The 19,451-nt window shown below is 46.9% G+C and overlaps 1 protein-coding gene across 1 annotated transcript; it reads left to right on the top strand.

The window, feature by feature from the left end:
* Positions 1–13,761: 13,761 nt before the first annotated feature.
* Positions 13,762–14,609, top strand: LOC123441461. The gene is made up of 3 exons (XM_045117888.1): positions 13,762–13,782; positions 13,871–14,229; positions 14,337–14,609. Exons 1-3 carry the CDS (start codon positions 13,762–13,764, stop codon positions 14,464–14,466), a joined length of 510 nt encoding a protein of 169 aa, XP_044973823.1. The 3' UTR covers positions 14,467–14,609.
* Positions 14,610–19,451: the final 4,842 nt, after the last annotated feature.

The following is a 19,451-nucleotide window of genomic DNA, read 5'->3' as shown; positions in this document are numbered from 1 at the left end:
TTTCTCATGTACCTTTTTGCCATATCCGTGATTTTTAGTAAAGAGTAGATACTCCTCTTTGTTGTCTTCATGGGTTTCAATATGAAAACCATTCTTACGGATATCTCGGTAACTGATCAGGGTACGTGAAGAATCAGGATACAATAAAGCATCCTCGATTGTCACTTGTGTACCACCTGGGAGGGTGAATATGGCACGTCCAGTACCAACAATCACTGTATCGCGTCCAACGATAGTTAGAATATCTCCAGTCATCTTTTTTAGAGTTTGAAAATATTTCATCTCCCTCAATATGGAGTTTGTGGTACCACTATCCACAAGGCATAATTCCTCTTCCATCGGATTGTCCCCGTAGAAAAACTATATAAAAACGAAAGAATTTTAAATAAGATAGAATACAATCTTTATTATATCAAATGTGCTGATACAATACAATATAAAGACAACAACAAACTTATGTTCTTATTACAATCATCACAAATGGACATAGTTAAGTAGATCACTAAGGAGGTCGAGGGACTAGTCAAAGTCGCCAAACACATCGTTTGAGGTGTACTCAAGTAACATTGCCTCCGTTTCAGCAGGGTCCTCAAGTGGATAAGGAATCTTGGCCTTGGCGTTGCTCGGTCCACGAGGAATATCCTGTGAATCGCCAACTCCATTTGCGCTATGCGGATGTAGGTTGAAGTTAGCTTCAAGCCTTTTCCCTTGAGGTGCTTTGCGTCCCTGAGATTGCCGGTACAACATGACCAGATGCTTGGGCATTGAGCACTTTTCAGTAGAATGCGAGTATGAAAGTGCAGTTATGCCCTTAATCATGTTTTGGTGTTGCTGACAACACACATATAGATAATTAATCACTAACCCTTTTTAAGCTACTGTGAATGATCATGTGTTGATAAGGACAAGCTCATGTGCTAACAAGGACAAGATCAAGATAAGCATTCCTGAGCACTACATGCTTGATCCTTGTGGATGTTCACATGGTGGACAAATGAAGATAAATATATAAGCTAGGCTTTCCACATTGTGTATGGGAGATCTACTTGAAGACTTCATCATGTCTTGCTTTCAACATTGAGCCAAGAAGAAACAACAACATCAAGCTCAAGTGAAAGGGCTAACTCAAGGTATCAATTACTTTGATGTTAGCGGTGCAGAGTGATGATCAGCGAATAAAAGTACACACTCAAGTATGGATCATCGGTATCCCTTTTACAATTCTTGAGTCTTTAGGGATCCCACACTATTAAGAGGGGATCACATGTTTTTGTGATGAACTTGCTCAAACTAGATATTCACTATCCTACTCAATACCACATATTCTCTACTTTGCTCCTATCTCAGAACAGGTCTATTGCCTCGGACTTCCGGCTCCCTCCGGACGTCCGTGGGCGGACGACCGGCAGGCTTCGGAAATCCGGACCCCTCCACCAGAAGAAATTGAGTTCTATAACTCGGATTTCCGGCCCCCTCCGGACATCCGAGCGCCGGACGTTTGACCAGCTTCGGAAATCCGGAGCCCTGCACCAGAAGAACATAATCTCTATAACTCGGATTTCTAGCTCCCTCCGGACGTCCGAGGCCCGGACGTCCGTCCCCTTTCGGAAATCCGGAACCTCCCACCAGAAGAAGTTGAGTCGAATAACTCGGATTTCCGGTCTTCTCCGGACGTCCAGTCGCTGTTCATTTCACAGGGGTTCCAGTCATATCTACAGCCCTCGGACGACCGACCCCTGTCGGACGTCTGACCCCTTGCGGACGCCCGGACTTCCGGCAACTGTCGGACGTCCGAACCCTGTGTGACTTAAAGTGTCCCCAACGACTGTTTTACACTCCCCACTATATATACCCCTCTCCCACTTCGTGAGAGGGTGCCCAACACAGCCATATCCTCATAAGAACACATTTCCACCTCACACACATTTGCTCACATCAAATCTTAGATCCCAAGAGCATTTGTGAGCCCCTTTGAGAGTTGTTCCAATCAAAAGATAGATCGTATCCCTCTCCTTCTCTCAACCCAAGCTATTTGAGATTTGAGCAAGTTTTGAGTATTTCCCGTGATCTTGTTACTCTTGGAGGTTGGAGACTCCTAGGCGGTAGGAGTTCTTCGGAGAGGAATCAATCCGTGTGATTACCCCCGGAAAAGTTTGTGAGGGTTTGGAAGCCACCTCAAAGGCTTACCACTAGTGGTTGAGAAACGCCTTCGTGGTGTTATCTCAAAGGGAGAATAGGGTGAGCCTTCGTGGCGTTGGTGTGCCTTCGTGGTAACATCCACCTCTCTAACGGTGACTAGTTTCCCTCCAAGGAAGTGAACATCGGGATACATCTTCGTCTCAGTGACCTTGGTTATCCTTAACCCTAACTCCTTACTTGTGGTTTACTTGTGTTACTTGAGCATACATACATTGCATATTGTTTGTGCTCATTATATTGTGTTGGCTATTTCTTGTACAAGATTAATCATTCAAGCATACCTTACATATTCACACGTTCATACTTGCAGCTTTTGATATATCGTGTGATATAGTGTGATCTAGTATCTTGTGTTGTTCACCTACTTGTCGTGTGATATAGCTCAAGTAAGTTTGTGTAACTTACTTGGGCTTGTTAGTAACTGTATTGTGTCCATCTTGGTAGATCGTGTTGTTGATACACGTTGCAGTGCCTAGTGCATTTAGGATTTGTGCTTGACAAGTACCCTCTTAGTTTATTTCCGCATTAGTTTCAAGCCAAATTCGAAGAAGTTTTTAAATAGCCTATTCACCCTCCCTCTAGGCGTCATCGAGGTCTTTTCAATTGGTATCAGAGCAAGGTCTCTCTTTAATTAGGTTTCACGACCTAGAGAGTATCGATGTCGACTATTGGATTAGTGCACAATGACACCTTTGACTTTGATGGCACAAATTATACCCTATGGAGAATTCGTATGCTTCATTACTTTTGGGCCATGGGCCCAAATACTTTACGAATTGTTCTTGTAGGGATTGCCGACAAAAAGAATGGTGCATCTTCATCTACTAATGAAATGTATCTTGATTGTGAGGCTTTCCTTGCCATTCATCGAACCATAAGTCCCGAAGTGTTTAAGTCTATCTCGACTTGCAAGTCAGCTCATGAAGTTTGGACTAAACTTGAAGATATATATGGTGGGTCCAATCTTGATGAAGACGATATTATGATGAAGGAGTTGGTGCATGAGCTCTTCACTCTTTTCGATCATAAAGAGTCCACCACTACTTCCATATTCGATTGCTTGCACACCTCAGCATCTTCAATATCACAAGGTAACGATATGGTGAGTGAAGAAATACATGTTGATGAAAATGTCATTGCCTCCATGGACACGAGCATATCTAGCACCACACATAGTGTAAACTACTGTGCTGATAGGTCATGCATTTCACCTAAAGATCCCTCGACAAATGTCTGTGGTGATATGCCTGCTTTCCCGTGTCCTCTTGATCAAAATATCTTGTTTCTCCCTAGTTGTTCTATGACTAATCATTTAGGGGAAACCAAGAAATATGAAGTACTTTTGACTAATGAAGAATCTGATTCACCAAAAGAATCATCATCAACTCCTCCAGTTCACATGTGCCTCATGGCCAGAGGTAATAATGAGGTATCATCTTCCCTGTGCAATAACGATGATATTTGTGATGAGGATGATGATGATGACTTGACTGAAAACATCTATGTGATCAGCAAAATTCTTCATAAAGGTAAAAATAACGCTCTTCAAAGATTCCAAGATATTCTTGCTTACTCTGAAAATTGTAATGATTCACTTAATCATGAACAAGCTAAAAGTGAACAACTTGAACATGAACTTGAGAAGAGTCACCAAGCATGTAGAGACTTAAGATCTTCAAAAGGAGATATTGAAGTTGCTCATGATAAACTTAAAAAAGGATTTTGAGGTCCTTCTCCTTGAATGCAAGAGTGTCAAGGGAGAGCTCATCAAAACCTCTAAGATCTATGAGGAGCTTCAATCTACTCATGAGAAGTCTCTAATCGCTACTTACTCCTCTTATATTGTTGATGATACTTGTATACCTAACCCTATCTCTTTTGAAGTATCAACATTGAAGGAGAATGTTGAGCTACGTGCTCAATTTGATTTACTAACTAGCAATTATGGGAAGTTGGAAGAAAACCATGCAATGCTCACAAGCTCTCATGCCGATCTTCTAACATCCCATAATGTGCAAAAGTTAGCTCATGAGGCTATCATCACCAAGGTAACATCAAGTGAGACTCATGTGGACAATGGCACCACTTCTAATCAAAGTACTATATCTCCATGTGCCAGATCTCGTAATTCGTCTACTCATAATGTTGCTACCTCGTGTGATGAATTACTTTCCTTGCCTTGTTGCTCTAACAATGAAACTTACACTTCCTCTAGTACTTTTATTGACACTAACCGTGCAGAGGAAATCAAAGAGCTCAAGGCCCAAGTCACTTCTTTGAAGAAAGACTTGGAACAGTGTCATGAAGGGATGTCCACACTCAACAACGTCCTGTGTGAGCAAACATCTCCGAATGACAAAAATGATGTTGGAGTAAACTCAAACAAGAACAAGAGTGGCCTAGAACGAGATAAGAATTCGGCCAAAATCATTTGCTTCAAGTGCAAAGTTAAAGGGCACCATGTTAGATCTTGTCCTCTGAAGACGAAGTCTCAAAGTCACAAGCAACAAGGGAAGCGGCCACAAACTCAATCACACACTCAGCTACAAGTTGAAGGAAGGTCTCTTCCCAATAAGACCCAAGCCAACACTCCCCGAGGTGAGAAATCAACTGGGAAGAAAACAAAGGGTAGATGTTGCTACTTATGTTGTGAGAAGGGTCATGTCGCTTCATCTTGCACGAGAGGTAACTTATCCAACCCAATTACTATTGATGATAGCTATTCCCTTGGGAAGGATAAGGTTGGCAATGTGTTTGCTAAGTTTGTTGGAACTCAAAATGGTGTCAAGAAAAGAACCATTTGGGTTGCCAAGCCTATTGTGACTAACCTCCTAGGACCCAACGTGGTTGGGGACCAACAAGCTCAAACTTGATCAATAGGTGACTCTGGGGGACATTGGAGACTTGGATACACAATGAAGATTTGAGGACTCTTCATCATTCGTATCATCTCAAGCCAAGTCACTTGGATTATTGAGACCATATCACATATCCAATGTGCCTCTTTGCGGTGACTTGTACTTAAATTGTTTACATTGAAAGTTGCTTGCCCCACTCCCTCTCATGTTTAGGTTTGGCTCCTAGCATGTACTTTGACATGTTGCGCCTACTAGTATGATTGTTATATGTTATCTATCATGTGTAGGTCGTTACGTATGTCACATAGTTGTGTGTAGTCCTGATCATTACTTGCATCCTAGTTGCACCGTTGTGTGGGTCTTTTGCGACGTTAATGGCTCATCACATTAAGGGGGAGTGTTCTGCTCTACGCACACCACACCCAAAATGTGTACATATGTGTTGGACTCCATGTAGTATTCGGTGCAAGATTATCCAATCAATTAGTTTGATGTCAAGGCCATCCGAAGTTTAAATTGGCATCCACCATCACCTTAGTTGGATGATTAATTGCCTTGTATGATAAATACATGGATTATCACATTATGTGAGGATGATATGCTTTGTGCATGTCACATCCCCTGGTAAGACAAAACATCCGATGTATGCCACTCAGAATCCATCACATGTGGTTATGCTATAACTGTGTGGTGTGTCATGCTACACATATCTTAATTCGCTAATAAGCCCTGTTGGCATCTAAATTCCTTAGATGTGCGTGAGTATAATGTCCTACTACACGATTGCTCATGGCTTAGCCGCTAGATCGTATCTAAAAGAAGGGCATTGTTGATGCATGCCTTTCGAATTAATCCTCCACACTATGATCTAACTAATTGGGATGTTAACGTATGTCATCTAAACATTATGCTTATGGTTGAACTCCCATATCACACTTGTGTGAGTATGAAACGATCCTTGTGCTCATTGGCACCTACCACCACTGATAACTCTAAATGTCATGTGTTCTCTCACACATGGTATCTCTGGCTTGGTAGTGTTTTTCATGGTCACTTTATTTCGGCTCTATCTTCAGCTGACCTACATAACGTGCCAAGAAATTCATGTGTCTCCCGGTAGAGCTCGCACTACTTATTTCATAATGTTGTGGGAGTTATAATCATATTACCTACACCTATAAATCTACTGGGGTGAGACATGCATGTAAGGTTATGCAAAATGCATGCCTTACATGGCTTGATGCCTTGGCCAGTTCATGTGTTGAACTTGGGGTGCTACCATGTGTTGATTTGTCACCCTTATCCATTTTGGATGACATGAATGTTCTGTAATAGAAAATTATGTGTTCATTTGTCCAAATTGTATATCCTTGGATTTTGATAGGATTGTGTAAGCATATCTACTATGTGTAGATGCACATGCCGTGTCTATCGTATCTTTGATCCAATATATGCATATGGTAAATTAGACATATTCATTAAAAAGGTTAGGGTGTGCTTGAAAGTAAACCTTATATCTATATGCACATAATTGAGTGATCTTACCCTATATATATATATATTGTAGTTGGACTAACTACTTCGGACCCAATAAGTTTGGGGACCATATTGTGCTTAATTGGTGGTTTAGGTACTTTGGAGAAGCATTGCTATTTTGACTTATTCTCAGAAAAAAGATGGTGCGAGTCACGAAGAAATTAGAGTCAAGACAGGACTCGACTACTTCTACGTCATACCAATGCTTTTCCGGTAACAAGTATTTACTTCATGCATGTACAATATTAGAGTCAACACTGTGTAGGTTGCATCATGGCATGAACATAATACTTTTTCCACTTTGTAATTTCCTGCATGTCCTTGTCAATCACATTGATGAAATGCTTAGTGTTGGTGTTCTCTTAGCTTTTCATGGTCATATGAATGAGAAAAATTTGTGCCATGACCCTTGTGTCATGTGCCTTGCTCTTATAAGAGGATAACTTGTGCATGATTCTATGCACTCATGCGTTTGACGTATTTTGGACCCACATTTACCGTAGTAATCGTATTAAAAGACTTACATCAGACCATGTCCAAAATATGTTTGTTGAGAGGTCTCTTTGGCTGCTACACATGCGAGAATACTTAGTATCACCTCATCAGATTTTTTTTGCAGAATCAGCTTCTGCCTCCTCCTCTCTCTCTCGGTTGTCCGACTTGTCTCGGACGTCCGGCGGCAAATCTCCTTCCGGTCGTCCGACCAGTGTCGGTCGTCCGGCGGCACAATCCTCTACGGACGTCCGACGCATCGGGGCCTACAAATAGCTGGGCACGGGGTGGGCTTTGCCCTAGCCCTCACGCGCCCCCTTTCTCTCCTACAGCCGCTGTCGCCAGTTCCAGGAGCTCCCGCCAGCGCCGCCAGACTCGAGATCGGGCCGATCTCCTCCGCGGATCCTCCTATTCTTCCTCCTCTTCCTTCGCGGGATCCATCTACACGTTGCTCCTCCGTTCCCTTCGTGTTTGTTTTGGTTCCCTTTTTGGTTCCCTCTCTCTCCCAAGTCTCCATGTTCGTTCCTTATTTGGGATTTTTTCATCCACGTAGGATATTGTGCACCATGCCGAAGACCAAGCACACCGCTCGGAAGAACGTGGCTGGCTCATCATCTCGTGCCCCTCCTAGCACGGGGTCGGACTCGGATGGGCCACGCCGTCCCTTCAAACGGACTGCCCGGCGTTCTCCGGCCCGACGTTCTTCGTCTCCACAACTCCCCTCGTCGTCTGATGGTGATGACCCCGACTTCGAGGAGGAGCTTGCCGCCGAGGACCTTGCTGACCAGCACGCCGACCAGAGGTCCAAGCCAAAGCCCGGGACTCGCAGGGCGTCCTACATGCCACCACCTCCTCGTGCCCAGCCCATAGGTGAAGCCCGTCGCATCTCACTAGAACCCCCTGCTACCTTAGATCGTGCAATCACGAACTTCACCACACTTGCCAAGTCGTCATACCGCACTTTCCGCCGCGACATTGATCAATACGCTGTCGTACATGACTCTACGGACTCACGTTTCCGCACGCACGTCCAGGCGGACATTTTTACCACAGTCATAGTTCCTAAGGGTTTATTTGTTCATCTCTATATAGATGTTGAGCATATTCGCATGCACCCGGCGAAATATCCGGGTGCCATTGAGCTTATTGAGGCATCGGGGCTTGCCGCCCCGTTTGCCTTTCATCGCGACTTTAATGCTGCTGCCATTCACCAGTTCTATGCCACATGCTACTTTGCTCCAAACCACACTGTCAGCTGGATCACCTCTGACGTTCGCTTCACAACTTCTTATGATACATTTGTTGCCGCACTTGGTTTCCCCAACTCCGGCTTCAAAATACATAGGGATGATCCTAACCATGCGCCTAAGTCCATTGAGGCGTGTGGGTATCTTCTCAAACCACTAAGTGAGCTTGATGCGGATGAACACATGAAGGACCTTAACCAGGTATCCATCTGGCGCTCACCTTACTTCATCATTTTTCAGTGTCTCATCCGCACCATCTATCCCAAGATGGGTGATAAGGGTTCTTGCAGTGGCTATTGTATTGACATCATGTCTCACTTGTACGAGCACCCCAAGAGCAAAATTAATGTGCCTCACTTTCTATGGCATGAGATTCGGCTTGCTAGCTTGCAGTACAAGCAAGCCTTTCCTCATGCCCCTTCATCCAGGCTCTTATTAATCATGTTGCTGATTTCTCTGTTGCTGTCACTCACACACATCGCAAGTGGGTCATTCCCGCTCACATGGCAGATAACTATGCTCCCAAGAAAGCCCCATCCTCCACATCCACTCGTTGCACTGCTGCCCAGTCAGCCACCCCCTCATCTAGCTCCGCTCCGCTCGGTCGCATTGCCAAATTCCTTGGCAAGGCACATTCTGCTATGATGAAGGCCATCTCTTTCCAGTGTGGTCAAACCCATGATGTGGTTTCTCGCTTAGTCTCCTCCAAGAATGCCCTCAAGGCTCGTCTGAGAGCCTCGGGCGCTCTTGATGTGAGTGATGATGAGGCCCCTCCTGCTGCTCCTCCTTCTGACTTTGGCTTCGCATCTGGTCCGGAGTGGGCTGATTTCCTTGACGAGGCTGGTGGCAGTGGTCTTCCTGATGATGAGGATGATGATTTTGAGGATGATGCCTGATTAATGATGATATTGATGAGGGTGATCCTTGAGTATGTGATGGCATTGCCGGTTTTCCCTCCTTTTTGGTCCTTGATGCCAAAGGGGGAGAACATTATCTTATCTTAGTTTTCGATTTTAGTTCCTCTCACAATGTATGGTATGATGTATTATGTCGAACTTAATGATGTATCATCATGTAACGATACTTATGGATGGTGTGCTATGCCATCACCTATGGATGATGTAGTGTTGAACTATCATGTGGAGTTTTATGCTATCCTACTGATTCATATGATATGCTATGTATTGTCGAACTATTATGGTGTTATATCATGCTATTATCTTCAATGCACACATTAAGGGGGAGCTCCGGCACTTACCTATTTTACTATGCATATAATAAGGGGGAGCTTCATCAGCATCGTAACAAAACTCTCCTAAGCCACACGTGTCTATTACTATTGTTGAGAGCTATATGTATGTTGTCATCAACTACCAAAAAGGGGGAGAATGAAAGTGCAGTCATGCCCTTAATCATGTTTTGGTGTTGCTGACAACACACATATAGATAATTAATCACTAACCCTTTTTAAGCTACTGTGAATGATCATGTGTTGATAAGGACAAGCTCATGTGCTAACAAGGACAAGATCAAGATAAGCATTCCTGAGCACTACATGCTTGATCCTTGTGGATGTTCACATGGTGGACAAATGAAGATAAATATATAAGCTTGGCTTTCCACATTGTGTATGGGAGAGCTACTTGAAGACTTCATCATGTCTTGCTTTCAACATTGAGCCAAGAAGAAACAACAACATCAAGCTCAAGTGAAAGGGCTAACTCAAGGTATCAGTTACTTTGATGTTAGCGGTGCGGAGTGATGATCAGCGAATAAAAGTACACACTCAAGTATGGATCATCGGTATCCCTTTTACAATTCTTGAGTCTTTAGGGATCCCGCACTATTAAGAGGGGATCACAGGTTTTTGTGATGAACTTGCTCAAACTAGATATTCACTATCCTACTCAATACCACATATTCTCTACTCTCCTCCTATCTCAGAACAGGTCTATTGCCTCGGACTTCCGGCTCCCTCCGGACGTCCGTGGGCCGGACGACCGACAGGCTTCGGAAATCCGGAGCCCTCCACCAGAAGAAATTGAGTTCTATAACTCGGATTTCCGGCTACCTCCGACCATCGGAGCGCCGAACGTCCGACCAGCTTCGGAAATCCGGAGCCCTGCACCAGAAGAACATAAGCTCTATAACTCGGATTTCCGGCTCCCTCCGGACGTCCGTCCCCTTTTGAAAATCCGGAACCTCCCACCAGAAGTAGTTCAGTCGAATAACTCGGATTTCCGGTCTTCTCCGGACATCCGGTCGTTGTTCATTTCACAAGGGTTCCAGTCATATCTACAGCCCTCGGACGACCGACCCCTGTTGGACGTCCGACCCCTCGCGGACGCCCGGACTTCCGGCAACTGTCGGACGTCCGGACCTGTGTGACTTAAAGTGTCCCCAACAGCTGTTTTACCCTCCCCACTATATATACCCCTCTCCCACTTCGTGAGAGGGTGCCCAACACAGCCATATCCTCATAAGAACACATTTCCACCTCACACACATTTGCTCACATCAAATCTTAGATGCCAAGAGCATTTGTGAGCCCCTTTGAGAGTTGTTCCAATCAAAAGATAGATCGTATCCCTCTCCTTTTCTCAACCCAAGATATTTGAGATTTGAGCAAGTTTTGAGCATTTCCCGTGATCTTGTTACTCTTGGAGGTTGGAGACTCCTAGGCGGTAGGAGTTCTTCGGAGAGGAATCAATCCGTGTGATTACCCCCGGAAAAGTTTGTGAGGATTTGGAAGCCACCTCAAAGGCTTACCACTAGTGGCTGAGAAATGCCTTCGTGGTGTTATCTCAAAGGGAGAATAGGGTGAGGCTTCGTGCCGTTGGTGTGCCTTCGTGGTAACATCCACCTCTCTAACGGTGACTAGCTTCCCTCCAAGGAAGTGATCATCGGGATACATCTTCGTCTCAGTGACCTTGGTTATCCTTAACCCTAACTCCTTACTTGTGGTTTACTTGTGTTACTTGAGCATACATACATTGCATATTGTTTGTGCTCATTATATTGTGTTGGCTATTTCTTGTACAAGATTAATCATTCAAGCATACCTTACATATTCACACGTTCATACTTGCAGCTTTTGATATATCGTGTGATATAGTGTGATCTAGTATCTTGTGTTGTTCACCTACTTGTCGTGTGATATTGCTCAAGTAAGTTTGTGTAACTTACTTGGGATTGTTAGTAACTGTATTGTGTCCATCTTGGTAGATCGTGTTGTTGATACACGTTGCAGTGCCTAGTGCATTTAGGATTTGTGCTTGACAAGTACACTCTTAGTTTATTTCCGCATTAGTTTCAAGCCAAATCCGAAGAAGTTTTTAAATAGCCTATTCACCCCACCTCTAGGCGTCATCGAGGTCTTTTCAGAGTAGCATCCACACTTGTTGCAAAGTTTAGTTTTATCAAACTTTGGCTTTGCAGTGCCTTTGCCCTTGCCCATGTTTCTGAATTTTCTGTTCCCATTGCGCTTGTGCTTGTGCTGAGAATTGGAATGTTTACCTCGAAAGGTACCATTAAACTTCTGTCTATTCGCGATATTCAAATGAACTTCAGGTAAAGGTTGTGCCCCAACTGGGCGCTGAGAGCCATTCTTAGCGAGTAGATCATCATGTTTTTCAGCCTGAAGTAACATGTGAATAAGTTCGGAATAGGCAGTATAGTTACGAGCACGATATTGCTGTTGGAGGATCCTATATGAAGGGAGCATAGTAGATAAAGTTTTCTCTATCTTCTCCCCCTCAGTAGGTTCCTTCTCACAAAAGCGAAGTTTGGAACATATCTTGTGAACAGCATGATTGTACTCACCAATGGACTTGAAATCCTGAAGACGGAGATGAGTCCAACCATGGAGTGCTTCTGGCAGGACTACTGCCTTCTGCTGTTCATACCTCGTTTTGAGGGTCAGAAACAGAGTACTAGGAGATTCCTCCTGTAAATACTCAGACTTGAGATCTGGATGAATATGGTGCCTTATGATGTATAAGGCAGCATAACTTTGTTGTTCTGTCAGCGGCGTGGCTCCAGCCGGGAGAGGAGTCTCAGGAGGCTGGATTGCACGCGCAATCCCACGGGACGCAAGACTGATCTTGATGTCCATGGCCCATGTAGGATAGTTATGGCCATTGAGGGCAAGCTCCTCAAACTCTTTGGCAGTCATCTTTGCCTACATGGAGAACCAGAGATAATTAATTTACGGGTGGTAAATTAAAAACCATCATGGTTGTGTAATAAGAATGCAAAAATTTGATACTCAAGTGAAAACTTGAAAATAAATAAATTCTCAACCTCAATTGTGTGAACATACACATTGAAGATCACTTAGATCTCACAGTAATAGGCTACATTGCTATTACCTTGTGTATGCTACAATTTAAATATAAGGAATGCATGATGGAGGTAATCGTTTGTCATGTGACAAAACGCAGGCCTCGCAGTAAGAGGAGATAGTCTGCAGATGAGCAGTAGATCTCAACTCATTACCTTGTGATTCCAAATATATGAGGGAGAAAGATTCAAAAATTTGCAAGTTTGATATGCGAGAGAAGATGATCTCAATCGCAAGCACATGTTCAAGAGAACTGAATATGTGGTAAACACATAGAACATGTCATTCTTCCGAGATGAAATCCGGTACTTTATTTATATGCAATCCATTACATAATATAAACACACCTACTAATAATTACACAAGTCCTAACATAGAATAAATCTAAAACAGGACTAAAATGTAAGTAGTTGTCAAACTAAGTACTAAACAGTACTAAACATAGTCTAAAATTGCACAAATACAATAATTAGTACTAATGTTTTAAGAAAATAGAGAAAAAAAACAGTTTGGCCGGCCCATGGAGCCGCTGCGCCGCACAGGGGAGTTCGCAGCCGCCTCGGGCGCCTGGAAATGGGCCTGCCCGGCCTTTGGCCGGCCCACTCGCCACCGCACCGCATAAGGGACGGGGGGAGAGGGTGGATCGGATAAGGGTCAGAATATCCAACCCCCGCACTACCTCTGCTCGATCCCCACTGCCACACAGCGGCGCCGGCGAGGAGGAGTGGCCGCCGCATCCCCTTGCGACTCCGGTGGTCACCGGCACAGCCCCGCCGAGCTCTCCTCGTCCGAAGAAGATCCGATGAAGACGGCGTCTGGGCGCGCAACCTCTGGCGCGGAGCTGGCGAGTCCGAGGCGCCCCGGGGCCCACGAGCTGGCGCGGCGGCCGGGACGGCGGTCGATGGCGGCGACGGCGCGCCCGAAGAGTCGGCCGAAACGCCTCTTCGCGCGGCTGCTCGAGCCCGCGGCCGTTTCCAGCGGTGGCGGGGCGCTGGTGTCCGCACCATCCATCCCCACTCCGAGGCGGACGACGCCAGAGGCGCCGGTGGGTGCAGAGACGAAGCCGGATGCGGCCTCCTCGTCCACCATGACCCGCATCGGGACGGGCGCATAGCTAGGGGGGCCACGACTCGGGACAACTTCTTCGCCGGCGGGAGTCGGCGTCGAGGGCGCAAGCCACGCGGCCGGTGGAGTAGGGGGTGGAGGAGGGGACCCCGGAGGGGGGGGGGGGGGGCTGCTGCGGCGCCGTGCACTGTGGGGGCGCTCGGACCTGCCACAAGCCATGGGTCAAGCCCCCTGTTCACCGACGGCGCACGTGCAACAGCGCCGATAATGTGTCCGTGGGCGCGGCGAGCACCAAGAGCGGTGTGTCCGTCGATGCCGTGGCCGCGTCCAGCGGCGCGGTGACCACCACGGGCGAAGCGGCGGACGGCCTGCATCCTGCGACGGAAGCGCCGGAGTCCGGCAACACCATGACCGCGACGACGGTAGCGACGGCCATCCGCACGAATCAGGCGGAGAAAGAAGGAAACAAGGCCAGGCATCTCACCGACAAGTTTCGATCTCTTTTTCTTTCCGTGTTCTTCTGCTCGTTGGTCGAGTTCTACGTGCTGATAACGTATGACCAATCAAACTAATCGATTCGATTGACGATGGTTACAGGGAGTATATATATCTCCTGGAGAGACGCGAGATCGGAGGGAGATCCGTCGGTTCCAGGGAGTCGGGAGAGAGAGACGTCCGTGCGGGAGGAACCGCTCGAACGGTTGGGCAAGGGGAGATTTTCCCCTAATTTACATAATTAGTTTTAGAAATTATGCGCATGAATTGGGATTTGTAGAATAATCTTCACATCTTCAGGGAGAAAAGTTTGTCTTACTATGTCTCCATCCCAATTTTTTGTGGCATGATCAATCAAATCTTTTACTTTAGATATGACATTCGTACCCTTATGAGTGATGACACTTCTGGTACATCCTCTCGGGATCCAGGGATCGGACCAAATATTGATGTTATTACCACTACCTACTCTCCATATGATCCGCTTCTAGAGCAGATCTAACCCTTTTTGTATACTGCACCATGTGTAGGAGATGCCGCTTCTAGGGCTGGCTCGGAGAATTGAGCCAGCTGGATAATACCTTGTCGATAGGGCCCGCGCACATAAGGAAGTTCGGCCGTAGATGAGCCTCCATGCTTGTTTTGCAAGCATAGCTAAATTAAAAGCATAGAGATCCCGCTTTCTTTATTTTCGTCAACTTTCCCCATCTAACACAGTGTATTTTATTTTATTTATCCATTTGGCTCCACCAGTATCTGCTGATCATAGTGCTCAACTCTCCGCACAGTTACTTGGTCAAATGAAAGCAAGCCATGGAGTGCATCGAGATTGCTTGTGCTACTGCTTTCATGAGAATTTCTTTCCCTCCTTTGGACATGAGTTTTTCCTTCCACGTTTTTGCCTTGGCCTTTCCTACATAGGATGGGACACCAAGATATTTCGAAGATAGACCTTGTGAAGTTCCCTGCAGAATGCTTCTCATTTCCTCTTTAGCAATTGCCTTGTGTTTGCACTGAACAATATTTAGGATTTATCTTTGTTAATCACTTGTCCAAAAGCAGCTTCATAGAGATTTAGGATTCTATTGATTTCTCGAGCACTCTGAGCATTTGGCTTCATAGAGATAAGTGGTGATTGTCTGCAAAGAACAGATGGCTTACACTGGGAGCATCCCTACATATCTTAATTCCCTTTAGTGATCCCCTCATCTCAGCTTCATGTAACATGGAGGAAAAAACCCTAGCACAAAGGAGAAACAAATATGGGGAAAGTGGATCTCCGTGGCGCAGTCCTCTTTGTGGTATAATCATATCAGTTTTATCTTGATTCACCTTGATTTGGTACTTGACAGTTGACACTCACTTCATTACAAGTCGAATCCAATTCCTATCAAATCCCAATCTTTGCATCATATTTTCTAAGAATTTCCATTTGACACGGTCATAGGCTTTGCTCATGTCCAGTTTGATAGCCGCATAGCCTACTAAGCCCATTCTTCTTCTTTGTAAGAAATGTGTTAGCTCATATGCGAGTAAGATATTGTCTGAAATTAGTCTCCGAGGCACAAAGGCGCTTTGTTTTGGGGAGATGATGTGAGGGAGGATTACTTTGAGCCTATTTGTGATTATCTTTGAGACCACTTTATACACCACGTTACACAGACTAATAGGTCTTAGGCCCTTTACGCTCATTGGGTTGGCCTTCTTTGGAATAAGCACTATTAGAGTATCGTTCCATCCATCACACATATTGTCGGTGAATACTCACAACATATGCCATAGGTAGGCCAAAGTCGGTAAGAACCGAAGGGACAAAGGAGGGCGCTGGGAACGAGGTTGGTACAAGCATGGAACGCACGATGTACCCAGGTTCAAGGCTCTCCATAGAGATAAAACCCCTAGTCCTGCCGGAGTGTTTGATGTGTATGAATGGATTACAATGTCGCTCTTGGAGCTGTGTTGGGAGGAGGAAGAGGGGAGCTGTCGGCTCGTCTCTGTCTCTCTCGATGTGGTTGGTGAGTGTGAAGTGTTGATCGACCGACCTCCTGCATGGAGGGCGCCCGGGGGGTTTTATAGACGAACCCACCGGCCTACAATATGGATAAAGGGTACAAGAGTGGGACCAGGCTGGCAGCCTCGCCGGCTGACGAGGGGCCCACTAGAGTCTTGTCTTGTCGCTTGAGGGGCCCGCCGGCTGGATGGTCTCGATTGGCAGTGGGACCCCCCGCTGGCCAATGAAGCTCTCGCGTAAGGTTGACGCCGATCACGCACGGTACGTGGAGCGTCGTCCAGCGAGATTCGTCATGGGCAGGTAGTACGACCGCCTCCATTGTTCCCCACGTCGAGTGTAGTAATGGAGTGGGAGTGCGATGGTCCGACACTATGCTAGGTGATGGATCAGAGCCGGGGTAGGTCTGCGGCGTGGCCGCCGACGCTCGTACCTGCCGGACGCCCCGATCCAGTACCTTTGCTGACGCGTAGCTACCTTTAATCGTAAGGTCTCATCCTGTTACGATCTGATGTGACTTGTGATCCCCGGCCGACTAGCGTGCTTGGCCAGCCGGCTTCGACGCGGCCGCCTCGTTCCTAGCCGGCTCGCTGGACCAGGTCGGCCCAGAAGAGGCAACCGCCTCGACTCTAGCCGGAGGGGTTGCCTAGCTGGCCACAGAGATGGCCGCCTCCTCCTCTAGCCGGTAGGCGTAGCCTAGCCGGCCAGAAGACTTGGGCCTTAGGAAACTGTATATGTTCATGTCCTTTGAGCCAGAAATGAAGGAGCAGGCTTGATGAGCCTACCCCGGGGTTATCCCCCCGACAGTAGTCCCCGAAGCTGGAGAGGCCTGCCGCCTGCGGGCGGGCGGCCTCACCGGCTTGATGATTTGTCTTGGTATTTTTGCCGCCATTCGTGACGAGGAGCGCCGGCTTCGAAACCGGCTGGCTTCGAAACGACGTCTCGGCTTCGTGGTAGGTCGCCCAGGGAGCGCCACGTGTCAGGCCCCGCCTGACGTAATGATGGTGATTACTGGTGACGGGACCGGGCATGGGCCCTGGGTCCTGCCACGACGCCCCCTCGGCCTTCGCGCGAGAGATCCTGTGCGGATTTACTCCGCGACGGTTGGGCTTAGGGAAGCGTTCCCGCCCGTAATACACGGGGTTGGTGTAGTGCCCCAAGTGTAAGACTTTTCCTTTTTGTAACCTTCCATGTGGGACCACCTTGACTTTGTCATGAGAGTTATCTATGCATGTATGATTTCATGTGTCACCTTGTGTTCTTCTTTTGCATGCATGCATCCATGTCATACCATCCTTGCCATACCTTATGATGCTATGTCTTGATATGGTTGCATGTGATATTGCTAGGTGTGATTTATGTGATCTTGTGATTTCATGCTTGTGTGGCTTGAGTGGAGTTGTGCATGTGTTAGCAAGTGTTTAGTTTTCAAAACCAGCCACCTTCTCCTCCTCTCTATTTTCCCCCTATGTAAAATTCCACCTCTTCCTTTCCCTTTTAAAATAATGCCCATGTTTTAGCTAAAATAGTGATGGATGAGAGATGTGAATTGCCGGTTTTGAATGGGTGTTAAAGGTGCATATGAAATTACAAAACAGATCAAACTAATGCTGTTTTGTAAAATATCTACTTGCTCCTATATCCTTAGTCTTATTTTTATTAATTAGGAGTTGATTTGCCAAGTCCAGGGATGTGCTTGTTATATTTTTTATCACTTGTATATACCCATGTGCATTTCTTTCTTCCCTGTTATTATTTTTGTAAATAGTTAATCAATAGGAATGGTTTTCCCTTATCTGCCGCCACAGGTGGGCTCTCTCCCTCCTGGCCGGCCCATCTTCTCTCCCTCACGTGCACAGAGCCCACAAGAGCGAACCTCTCTTCCTCCTCTCGACGTCATCTCTGTACGACCGCAGATCAACCTCCCGATCGCCTCCCCTTCGATCCTGCGGACCTAGAGCCTCCCCCGAGGTGATATAAGGTGGAGGGAACCTTCCTCCTTCCCTAGGGTTCCCCCCTCCTTCCTCCAGCGCTGCCGCCACCTCCCTCCTTTTCTCTGCCCTCTCCCTCGTAAGCTCTCTGTAGAGTAGGAGCAGAGAGAGAGAGAGAACCCTCCGTCGTCGAACACCGTCCTCCCGTCGTCTCCGGCACCGGTGGCCATGTCCAGGGGCACGGGAGGTCACCCCGCGCTCCATTCCCGCCATCGCTGAGGTCGAGGAGCGACCTCAACGATTGCCAGGACCTCGTCATCGCCTCGGTCCAGGAGCTCTTCTTCCTCTTCTTCGGTTCGACAGCAGCAGTTCGTCTCCTTCCTCTCCATCATCTCGTCGCCGTGGGGTCCCCTCCTTCCTTCCCCAAGGTGAGGTCGTCCTCCCCCTTCCTTCCTCCTCCGTGGTCAGCCCGGACCCGACGAGGGCGTGGGCATTCTCGCTGCTCGAGCAGCAGCAGTAGCAGGTTGACATTAGTGGTAGGAGATGCATGAGCTTTTGTGTGTGGGTGTGTGGCGCAGGTGGATGCTCCCTCTCCTCTCGTAGTAGTAGAAGCACCGAGGCTTTCGGACCCCTCGCCGACGTAGAGCCCCCATGCCGCCATAATCTCTGTGAGCAGAGAGTTGCAGGTGCTTCGCGCATGGGCGTTGGTGTGTGTGTTGTAGCGCAGGTGCAGTCAGGGTAGGAGGCGTGCCGCAGCAGCTTCGTCGGCCTCCCTGACGCGTTGCAGCAGCAACAGTAGAGCGGTGCACCGGCGGCCTCCCTGTCGCCGGCGCTTCCCTGTGCCGTGCAGAGCACCGCGTGCTCGCGTTAGCTTACCTTGCCTTAGGTTCCATCTCGGTCAGTCACCGTTTCGTAGCCCAGTGGTAACTAGCGTAGCGTGCCTGATGAAAGGCGTGGGTTCGATCCCCCCTCGGCACTCTTTTGTGTTTTGCTGATTTATATTGCACAGTAGCAACAGGGACAGGTTACCCTCTTTACTTCCCCTACCCTGTCGACACAGTGGCGGTGGTGTAGTGGCTAGGTGTTGTTGCTGTGTATCAGAGGTACTGGGTTCGATTCCCAGGAGCCCTGATGCATATTTCTATTTTTTTGCTTTCCTTTTATTTCTGTTACTTCTTTTTCTTATGCATAGACATCAAGGTGTCCTTTTTAATAATTTTCCTGCTAGTGTAGATGGGTGCAGGTTGTATTTGTGTGTGTGTTTTGCACACACTAGAA

Source organism: Hordeum vulgare, chromosome 3H (genome assembly GCF_904849725.1).
Source record: "Hordeum vulgare subsp. vulgare chromosome 3H, MorexV3_pseudomolecules_assembly, whole genome shotgun sequence".
Classification (NCBI taxonomy): domain Eukaryota; kingdom Viridiplantae; phylum Streptophyta; class Magnoliopsida; order Poales; family Poaceae; genus Hordeum; species Hordeum vulgare.
This window is presented reverse-complemented; position numbering and strand designations above follow the sequence as displayed.

Coding starts and splice junctions, on each gene's coding strand:
- LOC123441461 (XM_045117888.1), top strand. CDS start 13,762: ATGACCCGCATCGGGACGGGC. Junction 13,783..13,870: donor TGACCCGCATCGGGACGGGC/GCATAGCTAGGG, acceptor CCGGTGGAGTAG/GGGGTGGAGGAGGGGACCCC. Junction 14,230..14,336: donor GCCAGGCATCTCACCGACAA/GTTTCGATCTCT, acceptor CGATGGTTACAG/GGAGTATATATATCTCCTGG.